The following is a 14,261-nucleotide window of genomic DNA, read 5'->3' on the forward strand; positions in this document are numbered from 1 at the left end:
GGAGAAGGATTTAGTATGACATGTCAGGTGATAGCCTCTGAAAGTTGTTTGGAAAATACGGGTGCCACCCAAGTCTCCATGTGGGAGGGCGTACGCGGGGGTGGGCCGGATCCCTGGGAATGGAAAAAGGCTTCCCTGCAACCCAGAAGCACCTCTTCCTGCCCTCTCCCACCCCGCAGCCAGTGGAGATCAGCGGAGCCATCGAGGAGGAGTTCACAGTGGCCCGACTCTACATCAGCAAAATCAAGTCGGAAGTCAAGTCAGTGGTCAAGCGTTGCCGGCAGCTGGAGAACCTGCAGGTCGAATGTCACCGCAAGATGGAGGTGACTGGACGGGAACTCTCATCCTGCCAGCTCCTCATCTCCCAGGTGAGCACCGGGCACTGAGAGCCTTTGCATGCTGTGGGAAGGAGGACGGTTCTGCGGCTATGGGATAAGACTCCCCGCAGCCACCCTTCATGTCAAGGGCCTAGGGTCAGCCAAAGTCCAGAACAGAAGGGCCTGGGCTAGCCAGAGAGGGGCCGGGCAGGGGAAGGGAAGGTTCAGAGGGGGTACCACCCTCTGAGCTGATGGGGTCTCAAGGAAGGGGCTTTAAAGAAATGGCCCGGGACGCCTGGGTGGCTTAGTTGGTTGAGCAGCTGCCTTCGGCTCAGGTCATGATCCCAGCATCCTGGGATCGAGTCCCACATCGGGCTCCTTGCTCCGCAGGGAGCCTGCTTCTCCCTCTGACTCTGCCTTCCACTCTGTCTGCCTGTGCTCGCTCTCACTCTCTCTCTTACAAATAAATAAATAAAATCTTAAAAAAAAAAAAAAAAGAAAAAAGAAATGGCCCATGGCCCACTGTCTACAGGCCAGTGCAGCATAAGGGGGGGCCCTGGGAGAAGAGCTGCAGAGGTCAGTGTTGCCCAGCTGTGTCCTTGACTCCATCCCTCTTCTTCCCCTCCCCAACCCTCACCCCACTAGCACGAGGCCAAGATCCGCTCACTTACAGAATATATGCAGAGTGTGGAGCTAAAGAAGCGGCACCTGGAAGAGTCCTATGACTCCCTGAGCGATGAGCTGGCCAAGCTCCAGGCCCAGGGTGAGGCCTTCTTCAACCTCTAAACCACGCATCCTGGGACCTGAGATCCCAGAGCGGGGCAGGGAGGAAAAGGCATGAACACCAAAATACACCTCCTAACAGCACGGTCATCCCACGCATGAGATTGAGACCATGGAAGCTTGGGCCCATAGCTTATTGTACACGAGCCATAAACCCTCCAGGGACCTCTTTCCCTGCCGTATCAAACTGTACTGTCCTAACCCAGCACATCCTCAGGGGTCCACACTGGGTCACTGTCCCCTGTCCTGCCTGGAACTCTGGTCACAAAGTGGAGTTCTTTCCAGAGGAGGTGGGTGCTAAGTAAGCTGCTCTCCCGTCTTTCCCTCAGAAACTGTGCATGAAGTGGCCCTAAAGGACAAGGAGCCGGACACCCAGGATGCAGATGATGTGAAGGTGAGTGGGGAAGGGGCAGGGCGCAGCTGGGGCCCTCTCCCATCTGGTGCCTGGGAGTCTGGCTTTGAGCGTGGGATGGGGGTCTTCGCAGAAGGCCCTGGAGGTGCAGCTGGAGAGTCACCGGGAGGCCCATCACCGGCAGCTGGCCCGGCTCCGGGACGAGATCAATGAGAAGCAGAAGACCATTGATGAGCTCAAAGAGTAAGAGTCCCCCCCGGCCGGCTCTGGCCTCTAGGCTCCCTCTTGGCCCGGAGTCTGGCTTATTCATTTCCATGGGCCACTTCCCCCCACAACCATGCCACAACTTTGCAGCCGAACTCCAGGAGGCACAGCAGTGAGGACTAGTTCTTTTCCTTGAGCTCTTATGATTAGATAGCCCACGGCTCCTCACGCTGTTGTGAAAGCCAAGGCCTGCATCTCCTTCTGCTAATCCGAAGGTAGAAGCGTCCCTCAGTCCTAACCAGACCCACTTGTACCAGAAGGAAACGTTTGCAGGGCTGGTCTTCCCTTTCCCTCTCATTAATAACCTTTTTGTTCTCTCCCACACCTCCTTGCCCTCGGCAGCCTGAATCAGAAGCTGCAGTTAGAGCTAGAGAAGCTCCAGGCCGACTACGAGAAGCTGAAGAATGAAGAACACGAGAAGAGCAGCAAGCTCCAGGAGCTGACGTGAGTGTTGGCCCAGCCCGCTACTCACACCTGCAGAGCCGGGTGCCATGCGCGTGAGAAACGGTGGCCCCCGGCCGGCAAATGCCTCGGAAGAATCATCAGATTCTTCCGCAAAAAAGACGTTCAGAGATTACCTCTATTGAATATTAGCTGCCCTGGCCTGGAAAGATGTGGGTGATGTTCTAAGGGTGAAAAGCAGGCTGCAAAACAGTATGAATGGTACGATCACATACAATTTTTGTGGGATATACCTGCATAGAAGTGAGTGCAGAAAGACAAACATCAGAATGTTAATGGTGGTTTGATCTGTACGTAGTCAAATTATGGGCTTTTTTTTTTTTTTAAGATTTTTATTTATTTATTTGACAGACAGATCACAAGTAGGCAGAGAGGCAGGCAGAGAGAGAGTAGGAAGCAGGCTCCCTGCTGAGCAGAGAGCCCGATGCAGGGCTTGATCCCAGGACCCTGGGATCATGACCTGAGCCGAAGGCAGAGGCTTTAACCCACTGAGCCACCCAGGTGCCCCAAATTATGGGCTTTTTATGAAACTCATCATACTTTCTTTTTCTTTTCTAATTTCTGCACAGCAAACGTGGGTAACTTGTATAATTAGTTACAACAGAGTCTGGATCAAGGGAGTGGAGAGGGAGGAGAGAGGGAGGACGGGAAGTCCTGAGGGACTCTTGTGTTTTCTTCTTGCCCCAGATTTCTGTATGAGCGACATGAACAGTCCAAGCAGGACCTCAAGGGTCTGGAGGAGACAGTTGTGAGTGGTTTCCCTCTGGGCCAAGTTAACAGGGTGAGGTGGGGGCTTCATTTCTTTCCCTGACTTCTCCATAACCCCTTTCCTTACACAGAGTCAGTCTGTGGCATAATCAGGACATATCCTTTCCTAAAGGATCAGTGACTCACCTGCCCAGATAGACTGATGGTTCCTATAATTTGGGAGCCAAGAGGCTAACCTGGGATTTGGCTATCCCCAATCTGTCATCATTCTTTCCAGGCCCGGGAACTCCAGACCCTCCACAACCTTCGCAAGCTGTTCGTTCAAGACGTCACGACTCGAGTCAAGAAAGTGAGTTCCATCCGTGGAAACTTCCCAGCCCCCATACTGTCCCCTGCCCACAGCTTTCTCCAACCCCTGTGGCTGCCAGTGGAGCTGGCTTGGATGGGTGTGGGTGAGACCTTTCTGACCTTGGGACAGCCACATCCCCCCCCCCCCCCACCCCCGTCTTTCATCAGAGTGCAGAAATGGAGCCCGAGGACAGTGGGGGGATTCACTCCCAAAAGCAGAAGATTTCCTTTCTTGAGAACAACCTGGAACAGCTTACAAAGGTTCACAAACAGGTAAGAGTAGGGGACAGGGTGAAGAGAACTCTTGAGGCCAGGTGCCTGGGAGACCCAAATCCTTCAAGGTCCCTCGGATTTAGGAAAATGGACTTTTGCATGTTTTCCTTCCTTTTCGGTTTTATTTTTCCTGCTGATCCCTTCCTTATCCATTTTTGGTTCCACTTTTGCCCTGGTCTTTGTTCCATCCCTGTTCTCCCCTCTCAAAGCTACCAACCTGCCCCCGTTCAAAGGGGAAAATGCCCCAGGCCTCTGGATTTGGAGGGAGAGGTTGAAACTGGTAGATGTTTCAGAAGTATGGGCCTGTAACTACAGACGAGGGGTACTGGTCAGAGACGAGGAACAAGCCAGGGAAGTGGGGCTTTCTGTCATAGAGAGAACTCCATCTGCCCAGGCCTGGGGCAGGCAGGCGGGATAATTAATTTAAAAAGGTGTCCTCCAGATGGCACAACCAGCCCCTCGCAGGGGCTGGTTGGAACCCATTGTATTAAGTTGCTGCCTCTCTGTCCCCCTCCTTGCTGCTGTGGCTCCTTAGGTGGCTGACTGGGTTTCAAAGGTATGGGGTGGCGAAGTGGAAGGGGCAGTGCAAAAGAGTCAGGACAGGAAATGTTTGGTGAGTACAGGGCAGGAACACCCTCGCCAGCACCGAATATCTGAGCCTTGAGGACAGGTACCCCAATGTGTCAACCGGCTTTTCTAACTGACACATGAAATAAACCCTGATCTATACTTCATGCCCTTTCTTTCAATCCCACCTGGACATTTGATTTAGACTCATCTTCTCACTAAACTGGAGCTTAAATTTCTCAGCGCAATGCCCAGCATATTTAACAAATACTTGGTACTTTTTCTCTTTAAACATATATAATGGGAGGAGAAAAATCCCAGAACTGTGGCCCAGTGATAATCTGCAGGGTATATTTATTTTATTTGGGCCTGCGTAGGGCTGCACTACCATCTTTCCCCCCTTGCTCATTATACATACAGCAGTATAACAATGTAACAACATTCCGGAAAAGTTGAAAGTTCAGGGAAGAAACATTTGTAATCTGTTCTGCCATCCTCTTCTCCTTTCTGTGTTCACTTTCCTTCCCTGTCCAAATGTGTGTCATGTTGCTTGTTTTTCCCCAATATTTTTAGTGTGGTAAAATACACATAAAATTTGCCACCAGAACGATCTTTAAGTTCAGTGGTATTAAATGCATTCCTACTTTTGTGTGACTCCCCCACCGTCCTTCCCCACCCCTGTCGTCTTGTAAAACCGCACCTCTATACCCACTACGCAGTAACTCCCATTCCCCCTCCCTCCCAGTCCCTGGCAACCTCCATTCTTCTTTTGTTCTCTATGAGTCTGACTCCTCAAAGTACCTCCTGTAAGTGGAAGCCTGCAGGGTTTGTCCTGGCCTATTGCACGTAGCATCACACCCTCCAGGCTTAGTTTCCTTTTTCCTCACTGAAGCCACTGCTTCTCTCTGTGCGAAGTCACAAACACCAAAAACAACTCACCTCGATGATGGAGGACTCCTCACAATGTCCTACTTCAGCAGACACAAGACTAGATAGGGAAATGAGGGAGATGTAGAAACTTACACAGAATCTTAAATAGCCAGGCCTTGAGCCCTATTCCTAACTAAGCTGGACTCTTGTCACAGCAAACCATTGTTTATAATCTTTAAGTTGCCCAAAGTGGAAGGGGCACAGACTTATTTCCAAGCTCTGTCTTTTCTCCTGGGTTATGTGCTCTACCAGTTCACCTGGTATCTTTCAAAGCCGGCTCCCACAGGCTGGAGGGCCCCCCGTTATTGTGTGAACCCTATAAAAAAGACCAGGAAGTCTTTTCTGGCTGCAAGGTGGTTGCTTAAATTAAATGGGGGAGGGACAGTCCGGGAAATCCTTGAATGTAAAGGTAATGAGCCCAAATGTTTGTGAGCCCTCAAACATTTTCTTTCCTTCCTATGGGGCGCTGTGTGAATGTGTGCTGGTGGTGGTGGTGGTGGTGGGGGTGAGTCGGGGGCTCCCACGTTCCAGCTTCTGCTTTGCACTGCACCTAACCAGTACTCAAAACCATACGCATCTTCCAGACAGTGCTTCAGTGCTTCGTCTCCTGCTGCCTGCCCTATGCATGCGGACAAAGCCATCTCTGGGTGAGGGCTGCCTCACCCACATGGTCGCCTTGGGGCTGTAGGCCTGGCGCAAGCTGTGAGGTCTGGAGGCGTGGGTATTGAGGCCAGGAAAAGACTGGGACAGGGCACTGTCACAAGAGTTTGGGGCTGTGGTGGAGCTGGCACATTTTGCTGCTCAGAAAATGATGTAACTTTTTCATGCCTGACCACTTTGCTCCGGGAGGAGGAAAAAGCAGGCCAGAGGAGCAATTAGGTAAAGGCAACGAGGTCTTTTGAGGAAAAAGCGCGGTCTCCATCTTCTCTGACTTGATTTCTCTTTATTCTGTCTCCCTGCCTTGCACCCCCGTACCCCTACTGCTGGCTCTCTCTTGGGTCGCTGGCTTTGCCTTGGCCTCTTCCCTTGGGCTTACCCCACAGCTGGTACGTGACAATGCAGATCTGCGTTGTGAGCTTCCTAAATTGGAAAAACGACTTAGGGCTACGGCTGAGAGAGTTAAGGCCCTGGAGGGTGCACTGAAGGAGGCCAAGGAGGGCGCCATGAAGGACAAGCGCCGGTACCAGCAGGAGGTGGATCGCATCAAGGAGGCCGTCCGGTACAAGAGCTCCGGCAAGCGGGGCCACTCTGCTCAGATCGGTGAGTGGGGGTAAGAGGCTATAGATGAGCTGGGATTACCTCTGGGGGAGATCAGCACATTCCTAAGTGTCAGGCAACTAGATGATTGCTTTTTCGCCTACCTCCCCCCGAGGACCACCCCACTACCCTCCTCCCAAAAGTGTATAAAAATGAGAGTGAGGTCCTGAGCAGCTTGGTCCAGCTCCAGCTCCATGACTTCCGGGACTGGGGTAACTGCAAGGAAGCAGCATCCCCACGGTCCTTTTCCTTGCTTTACCACAGCCAAACCCGTCCGGCCTGGCCACTACCCAGCGTCTTCACCCACCAACCCCTGTGGCACCCGGAGCCCTGAGTGCATCAGTTACACCAACAGCCTCTTCCAGAACTACCAGAATCTGTACCTGCAGGCTGCGCCCAGCTCCACCTCGGATATGTAGTGAGTGGCCCCGGGCACGGGCTGGAGTCCCCACCCAAGGCTCTCTGCTCTCCACAGGGCATAGTTTGGGTTAATTTTTGGCTGACACTTAATTCCTTTCCTAAGTAGCTTCATTTTGAACCCTTTTTCACCTTCACACCTACAGTTAGAAGGTGGGCATTGCCCTCTCAGCCTGTGGCCCTGTTTGTTGCCTTGTGTTCTCTGGGGATGGGAGGGGCGTATGCTCCCTCCTCTTGGGGATTCTGGGTCCTATGGGTCCTCGAGGGTGGGTGCCAGGGGCAGCATCTCTCTCCTCTGCTCCATCCAGCTTTGCAAACTCCTGTACCAGCGGTGCGGCCCCATCTTCTGGCGGGCCCCTGGCTTCCTACCAGAAGGCCAACATGGACAACGGTGAGTGAAAAAGATGGGTGACCAGCCTTTGGGATCCCCAGGGCAAGTTGGAAAGTAGAAGAAAAGTCAGTGACGCTGTACCTACAGCTTGAACACAGCCCATCACTTCAGGGTCTTGGACCTTAGAAGTGGATTCCTCCTATTGCCGTGCCTGTCCCCACCCTCCCCTCCCTTTCCCCTTTTCCTTTCCTTCAGAAGGGATCAGGGAGAACTTTCTCAAACAAAATGAGCAGGCAGCTTGGGGTATTTGAAAATAAAGAGCCACAGACCCAGGTGGCAGCTATACTCCAAAGTCTTGCCTTTTTCTCTAATTGGTCAGGATGAGAGAGGGTTTGGGGAGATGGCTTCTAACATGCCATATTCTTTTTTCTTCTCCTAATCCTATGTTCTCGATGATGATGCCTTCAGGAAATGCCACAGATATCAATGACAACAGGTACACCAGTCGCTGTTGCTCTTGAGTTCTCTGGGTGGGACCCGAAGAAATGATTAAGTTTTCCCTGTGCCCTACTTAGAGGTTCTCTGGAGCCTGCAGGGAAAGGAGGGAATGAGAACCTTCCTCTCCATCACCTTGTCCCCAGGATCTATTCATTCCCTGCCTCTTGGTGCAGAGAGCACATCTCCAATCCCACCTGGGGCTTCTCCCCACTCTGTTTTGGGGTCTGGGGGAATGGCATGACCATCTGATGACCTGGCTTTCTCTCCTTCCTTTGGGCGAGTCGGCTCCATCTCTCCACCTTCGGTTTTCCTTGTATTCCTGTAAACCTCAAGTAGTCCCTGCCTTTTGTTGTCTCATAGGGATGCTATGAGAACACAGTGACAGGAATGTTTTCCTTTATATGAAGCTGACCATGCTGGGTCTGTTCTTCTAGGAGTGACCTGCCATGCGGCTATGAGGCTGAGGAGCAGGCCAAGCTTTTCCCTCTCCACCAAGAGACGGCAGCCAGCTAATCTCCCTCATGGACTGCCGCAAACCTGCACTTTCAGGTAGCTTCCTCTGACCAGCCTCCGGTTGCCTCCTGTCTTGCCCTCCGCCTCTGTGTTTCTCCTGCTTTCTCTCATCATCTCAAAACTTTTACTATATAGTTGTCCCTCAGCTCCTGCTTTCCCTGCCTGGGGGATACGTCTCTACTGACCCCCAGGCTCTGGACACTGACCTCCCCTCCCCCGCTGATGCTTCCTTTTTGGCCAAAGCAGTGGCCACAGTACTGCCTTTCTGCCACTAGGGGTCACTGCCACACGTCAAAAAGGGTGAGCAGAGGCCGTGCGGGTCTAGAGCCACACCCAGGTTCCGGAATGTAGGGGATTTTAGGAGATCTTGAGAAAGATCAGCTCAACCCCCTCTCTGCCTCCACCCTAAAATAATTTAGGATGGAAAGGTATTTTCTTAACCAACTTGCTTCCAGTAAAGGAGGTGTCGTCTTCATTCCTGTACCTGTGTCCCATACATCTCATAACTGTGTAGGTCACCCAGAAGCATTAGGAAATGCCCCAGGAGCGCTGACTTTTTGTCTCAGCACCCCCTGCCACCTTGCTCGGCAGAGGCAGAAAACAGCTGTGTTTCCCCTCTCAGACTCCTTATCCCACCTCTGTCCCCAGGTCCTCTCTTCCAGCAGGCCAGGTGCCTTCCTGGTGTCTGTGTGTCCCCAGGCTTCTCACTTGCTTGAGGACCCAGAGCTGGACACTAGGAGCCTGTCTTATTGTCCCCTTGGCATCTCTGGAGACCCAGAAATGAGAGAATATGGCCCATCGCTTGCTGGGCTGCGTCCAAGCCAGGCCCTCTCTGGGGCTTTCCGGGATGGTAGGCCAGACACCCATAGGCAAAAAGGCATGAAGAGCGAAGAAAGAGGGGTGGAGAAGAAAGAGGAAGGGCTGGCGTAGAGGAGCAGGCGCTCGGAGAGTGGTGTCTGGTTGTTGGGTAGTAAAGGAACAAGACCGTAAACCAAAGTTTGTACAAATGCCACCCTGTTCCTGTTGAGTGGCTGGACGAGAAGGTGGTCCCTCACAAGCTCTTTCTCTTTCTTCCCCAGTTTCTAAGAGGGACTGAGGCCTCTCCTCTCAGCATGCTGCAAACCTGTGGTCTGTGACACTAACAACTCCCTCCCAACCCTCGTTGTTCAACTGTACTGTTTGATGTCTTCTCTTACTCTGTATCCCTTTGTACTCTATATCTATATATCAAAAGCTGCTGCTATGTCTCTCTCTTCTCTCTGTCGTACTCTCTAAGTATCTAATGATGTATTTAGCAATTTCTAAGCATAGTATACTCTCCTCATTTGGGGCAATAGGGAGGAGGGTGAATGTTTCTTTTTTCAAACATGCGTCTCTCACACTGAGTGGTGTTAGTCATGGAGATGATAAAAGGAAAAATGGGAGCTAGAGGGCTGTGATCCTTCACACGCATGCACACACACACATGTGCACACATGCACACACGCACACACGCACACAAAGCCTTAAGCAGAAGAATGTCTTAGCATCATAAGAAGATACAGAAATAGACTCCTCCCCCCTCCTCTTTCACAGACAGCACAGGGGAGGGTAACATGGAAGAACTGCTAAATTACGCATAGAATTTTCTTCATATATCCCTTAACTGAACCGAGGGAGTCTGGGTGTGCAACTCCACCCTCCAAAGTCTACCTTTTGCCTTCCTCTTCCTGTGCCCTGATCCCCCGCCCCAATGACCAAGGACATGGATTATTCCAGGGACCATATCCATTTTTCCTCAAAACTCCTTTTGGTAGTCTCTGCCCCAGAACTCGTGAACAAAACCCAGAGTTGCTTTAAAATATTTTGAAAATTTGAGGAGGCAGACCCTTCCCAACGGTCTGTCAATGGCTGCTCATCTATCGGGTGATAGTTGTAGGCAAGTGTAGTCAACTGATTGTTTCTTTGGGTTCGGGGATGAACAGGCTGGGAAATTCCAAGTATTTTTGCCACAGCGATGAGCTGGATTCCTTTTTCTGTCCCATATTGGGCTGCATGTTCTTCCCATCTCCACCTTTTGGTTTGGGACCTTCCAGTTCATTGGCAAAATATCTATCTCAAGATGTCTTCATTTCAGGCTGGAGCCTGACTTTTCCCCATGACGCATAAAAAACAAATTTTATTTGACAGAATTCCTTTGATAATGTCTCCATCTGGTTTTAAGTGCACTTTAAAGAAAGGGGCAGAGCAGAGTTTCCAGACTGGGGGAAGGTGGTGAGAGGAGAGCTCTCTCCCCCCGCAGCACTGCCCCATGTAATTGATAGGACTGTTACTTTGGTTTCAGACATCCTTTCCTTCCACATGTTGCTAAGGTGGTTTTCTAGGTAACTACAGGGATGGATCGTGGAGGCCAAAATCAAGAAAGTCCAAGTCAAGAAAGTCTGGTGTCCCCATACCCAGTCTTACATAGGATGGAAGAACAGCATCCCCCAGCAGCAGGGCAACCATCACCTAGCTTCGAAGGCAGGAAAGAAAGCTCAGGGTGAGTGCTAGCTTATAAATACAGGCTGTATTGGCCTGGGACTCCTTCAAGGGAAAAAGTTCCTTCTTCCTTTACCTGTTGGGCCCCTCTTAGCAATTACGGAAAAATGCAGGGAAAAAAATCTACCAGAAGGGTGTAGAGTAAATCCAAGGCAGCGATATTCAGACCTTTTTAAAAGTAAATCTTATATAGAATCCTGATAGAAAAAAATAACCCAAAGTGACGCAGACCTGAGCAGTTTACATTTTCTTTATTTGCTGGAAAAATGCTTCATTAGTGGAGGAGCTCTTGAATGGTCCTAAGAGTTCAGAACCCGAGAGCTCTGTACAGTAGTTTGCAAACCACAGCTCTGAGGGAAAGGGGTTCAGCCTGGCTCCCCTGCCCCAAACCCCTAATCAGAGCAGAGAGGGAAAGGCCCAATGGAGAAGAAGGAAGACGCCTGTGCACCTGTAGACTTGAGCTAAGATTTGCCAACAGGGCTCCTGAGAAGCCAGTGGGCTTTAGGTAATCTTGCCACCAAATGATTCTTTTAAAACACATAAGAGAGCGTGAAGGTGTCAGGCAGATGAGGAGAGAGATGTAAGGGGAATCTAATTCACTTACATAAATAAGAACACACACACAAGGCCTTCACCAGAAACTTCACTCTACATCCCCCCCCCCCACCCCAGCATCCCTTTCCAGAGAGCCAGGGTCACTCCCAGGGGCACCTGGTCTGCCCACTCACATCTGCCAAAATGTTGCATGCCAGCGTGGAAGATAAACCAAACCGCACAAACCCCAGTGTGTATTTACTTGATGTACATAGATACCTTGAAAATAAAATAAATGCAATGATGACTCTGTGGTGTTGTCAATCTTTATCCCTCCCCAGTCCCGCTCCCTTACTTGCATTTGATACTGTGGTACATACCCTTCCAGATGTTCTTCTATATATTTACACATTTGTCGTCCCCCCCCCACTGGACAATTTATTCTAGAGATCTTTTCATGTCATTATACATAGATATACTTCATTAAATTAGGGGTGCCTGGGCGGCTCAATAGATTAAGCATCTGATTCTTGATTTTGGTTCCAGTCATGATCTCAAGGTCATGGGATAGAGCCTGTGTTGGACTGCGCTCAGCATGGAGTCTTTTCAAGAGATTCCCTCCCTCTGCCCCTCCCCTGCTTGCATACTCTCTCATACCCTCAAAATGTAAATAAATGAGTCTTTAAAAAATTTACTTCATTAAAATATAGATATAATTTTTTATAAACTTATCCTATTATTTAACCATTCTACTACTGGTAGACATCAATCTAGGTTGTTGTAGTTGGGTTTTTTTTTAAGATTTTATTTATTTACTTGACAGAGACACAACAAGAGAGGGAACACAAGCAGGAAAAGTGGGAGAGGGAGAAGCAGGCTCCCTGAGGAGCAGGGAGCCCAATGTAGGGCTCCATCCCAGGATCCTGGGATGATGACCTGAACCAAAGGCAGGCGCTTAACAACCACCCAGGCACCCCTAGGTTGTAATTTTTAACAAAAAATGGTATGCCATTCTCTTCATTTTGTCCCCCAGACCCACCTCAGTCCCAGTGACAATTCTCTTCTCCTGTGGGACTCCACTGCTGCTTTGCCAACAGCTCAGTTCTCTTGTCCCAAGATGGTCTACCACATTCACCCTTCTAACCCCTACCATTTTATTTTATTTTTTAATTTAATTTTATTATTTTATTTTAATTTAATTTTAATGTAGGCAACTGCTATACCCAATGTGGGCTGTGAACTCATGACCCAGAGATCAAGAGGCACATGCTCTCCCAACTGAGCCAGTCAAGCACCCCTGACCCTCATTTTAGAGCATACCCTTATGTGTCCTCTTCGCTCATACCTTGGAGCTTCTGAGATGAATGGAGAAAAGTGCATGACCAAAACACTGGGGCAACTGAATGCCTAGGAAGTTAACTGGCTCTTTGGTGTTGCTCCCGCTTCTGTGTATCCCTCTGGTTTCCTCCCTTGCTTCCCAGAGCAGCTGATCAAAACTCTTCTAGATCCCTTCTCACCTCCTCTCCTAGGCAAACAATGAAGGCAACTGAGCATGAAATTCTTCATCTGCCGTCTATCCTTACACACCTACCTATATGTGCACCGATCCTTTCCTTTCTTGCTCTTAACAAGCGATAAATCTCTCTTCTCCAGACTAAATCAAGTCACTTCTAGATCCTTCATTCTTGAGATACTAACATAGACCCCAAAAATATAAGATCTAAAAGTGATGCAGACAGGCTGTTTGCATCTTCTTTGTGATTATTCCCCTTTGCCTTGTAAGGTTTCCTTGAAAAGTGTGTTTCTTTTATTTTTTTCTTTTATTTTTTTTAAGTAATCTCTGTGCTTAATGTGGAGCCCAAACTCACAATCCTGAGATCAAGAATCACATGCTCTACTGACTGAGCCAGCCAAGTGTGTGCCCTGAGAAGTGTATTTTTACTGTTTCTCTATAAGTGACTCCCCATCTAGACCATCTTGTGTGTTTTTTTAAAATGATTTTATTTATTTATTTGACAGACAGAGATCACAAGTAGGCAGAGAGGCAGGCGGGGGTGGGGGGGAAGCAGGCTCCCTGCTGAGGAGCTCCATCCCAGGACCCTGAGATCATGACCTGAGCAGAAGGGAGAGGCTTAACCTTAACATTGAGCCAACCAGGTCCCCCCCCCCCCCATCTTGTTTTCTTATAGCCAAATTTCCTGACAAAGTCCCAAGCTTCCCCTCCCCACTTCTTCACCTCCCATTCATTCCTTGTTCCTTGTGAACTGGCTCTTGTTCTGCTCAAACTGCTTTCTGAAGGTCACTAGTTGCCAAATACAATGGGCACTTCTCCATCCTTGTCTTGCTTCACCTCTCCACGACAGGTAACACTTCTCTCTGCTCCTTCCTTCTAGAAACTCTACTCCCTCGTTTCTGTGACCCTGCTCTCCTGGTTCCTTTTACCTCTCAGTTTTCTCCCACTAGCCTCTTTTTTTTTTTTTTTTTTAAATTTTTATTTATTTATTTGACACGGAGAGAGACACAAGTAGGCGGAGAGGCTGGCGGCGGGGTTGGGGGGTTGGGGGGTGGGGAGGTGAGAAGCAGACTCCCCGCTGAGCAGAGAGCCCCATGTGGGGCTGGATCCCAGGACCCTGAGATCATAACCAGAGCTGAAGGCAGAGGCTTAACCCACTGAGCCACCCAGGTGCCCCTCTTAAAAGATGCTGGACTATACCAGGGTTCTTGCTTTCTCTGGTAGGTGCCACCCACTCCCCCAGATTCTGTAACAATTAGTCTGTATCCCCAGCCCAGACTATTCTGAGCTCTGAGTTCATATGTTCAATTGCCCTCGGGTACCTCAAACACATACCAAAACTGAACTTTTCACCAAACTGCCCCATTTCATGTCACCACCACCATGTCTCCTCACCTTAGCCAAAAGCCTGGGATTCAATCCCAAGGTCTCCCTTTCCCTCAAGTCGCACATCCACGAAGAATTTTCTAAAATGACATCAAACCCTAACTTTAGATGCCATTCCCTTCTGTCCATCCCAACAGCCACTGTTTTAGTTCACCACCTCATGCCTACACTTTGGGAATACTCCAGTCACCCTCCAGAATGATGCCTGAGTGGTCCTTGTAAAAGCCCATTTAATCCACTGAAACCACTTCGGGGATCTCCTACTCGGTAAAGAAATGCTTTTGGGTG

At 49.8% G+C, this 14,261-nt stretch overlaps 1 protein-coding gene across 1 annotated transcript in view; it reads left to right on the forward strand.

Moving 5' to 3' along the window:
* Positions 1 to 11,375, forward strand: part of KIF5A (kinesin family member 5A) — a 30,971-nt gene extending 19,596 nt beyond the window's left edge. The window contains exons 16-29 of the mRNA XM_059403538.1: positions 180 to 368; positions 963 to 1,080; positions 1,430 to 1,494; positions 1,586 to 1,695; positions 2,059 to 2,160; positions 2,866 to 2,926; positions 3,164 to 3,235; positions 3,403 to 3,507; positions 6,048 to 6,264; positions 6,526 to 6,679; positions 6,987 to 7,069; positions 7,478 to 7,505; positions 7,942 to 8,056; positions 9,100 to 11,375. Of these exons, the coding sequence (XP_059259521.1) occupies positions 180 to 368; positions 963 to 1,080; positions 1,430 to 1,494; positions 1,586 to 1,695; positions 2,059 to 2,160; positions 2,866 to 2,926; positions 3,164 to 3,235; positions 3,403 to 3,507; positions 6,048 to 6,264; positions 6,526 to 6,679; positions 6,987 to 7,069; positions 7,478 to 7,505; positions 7,942 to 8,020 (1,383 nt within the window). The 3' untranslated portion in view covers positions 8,021 to 8,056; positions 9,100 to 11,375. The remainder of the gene's footprint in view (positions 1 to 179; positions 369 to 962; positions 1,081 to 1,429; positions 1,495 to 1,585; positions 1,696 to 2,058; positions 2,161 to 2,865; positions 2,927 to 3,163; positions 3,236 to 3,402; positions 3,508 to 6,047; positions 6,265 to 6,525; positions 6,680 to 6,986; positions 7,070 to 7,477; positions 7,506 to 7,941; positions 8,057 to 9,099) is intronic.
* The last annotated feature ends 2,886 nt before the right edge of the window (positions 11,376 to 14,261 follow it).

This window comes from Mustela nigripes, chromosome 6 (assembly GCF_022355385.1).
Source record: "Mustela nigripes isolate SB6536 chromosome 6, MUSNIG.SB6536, whole genome shotgun sequence".
NCBI classification, from domain to species: domain Eukaryota; kingdom Metazoa; phylum Chordata; class Mammalia; order Carnivora; family Mustelidae; genus Mustela; species Mustela nigripes.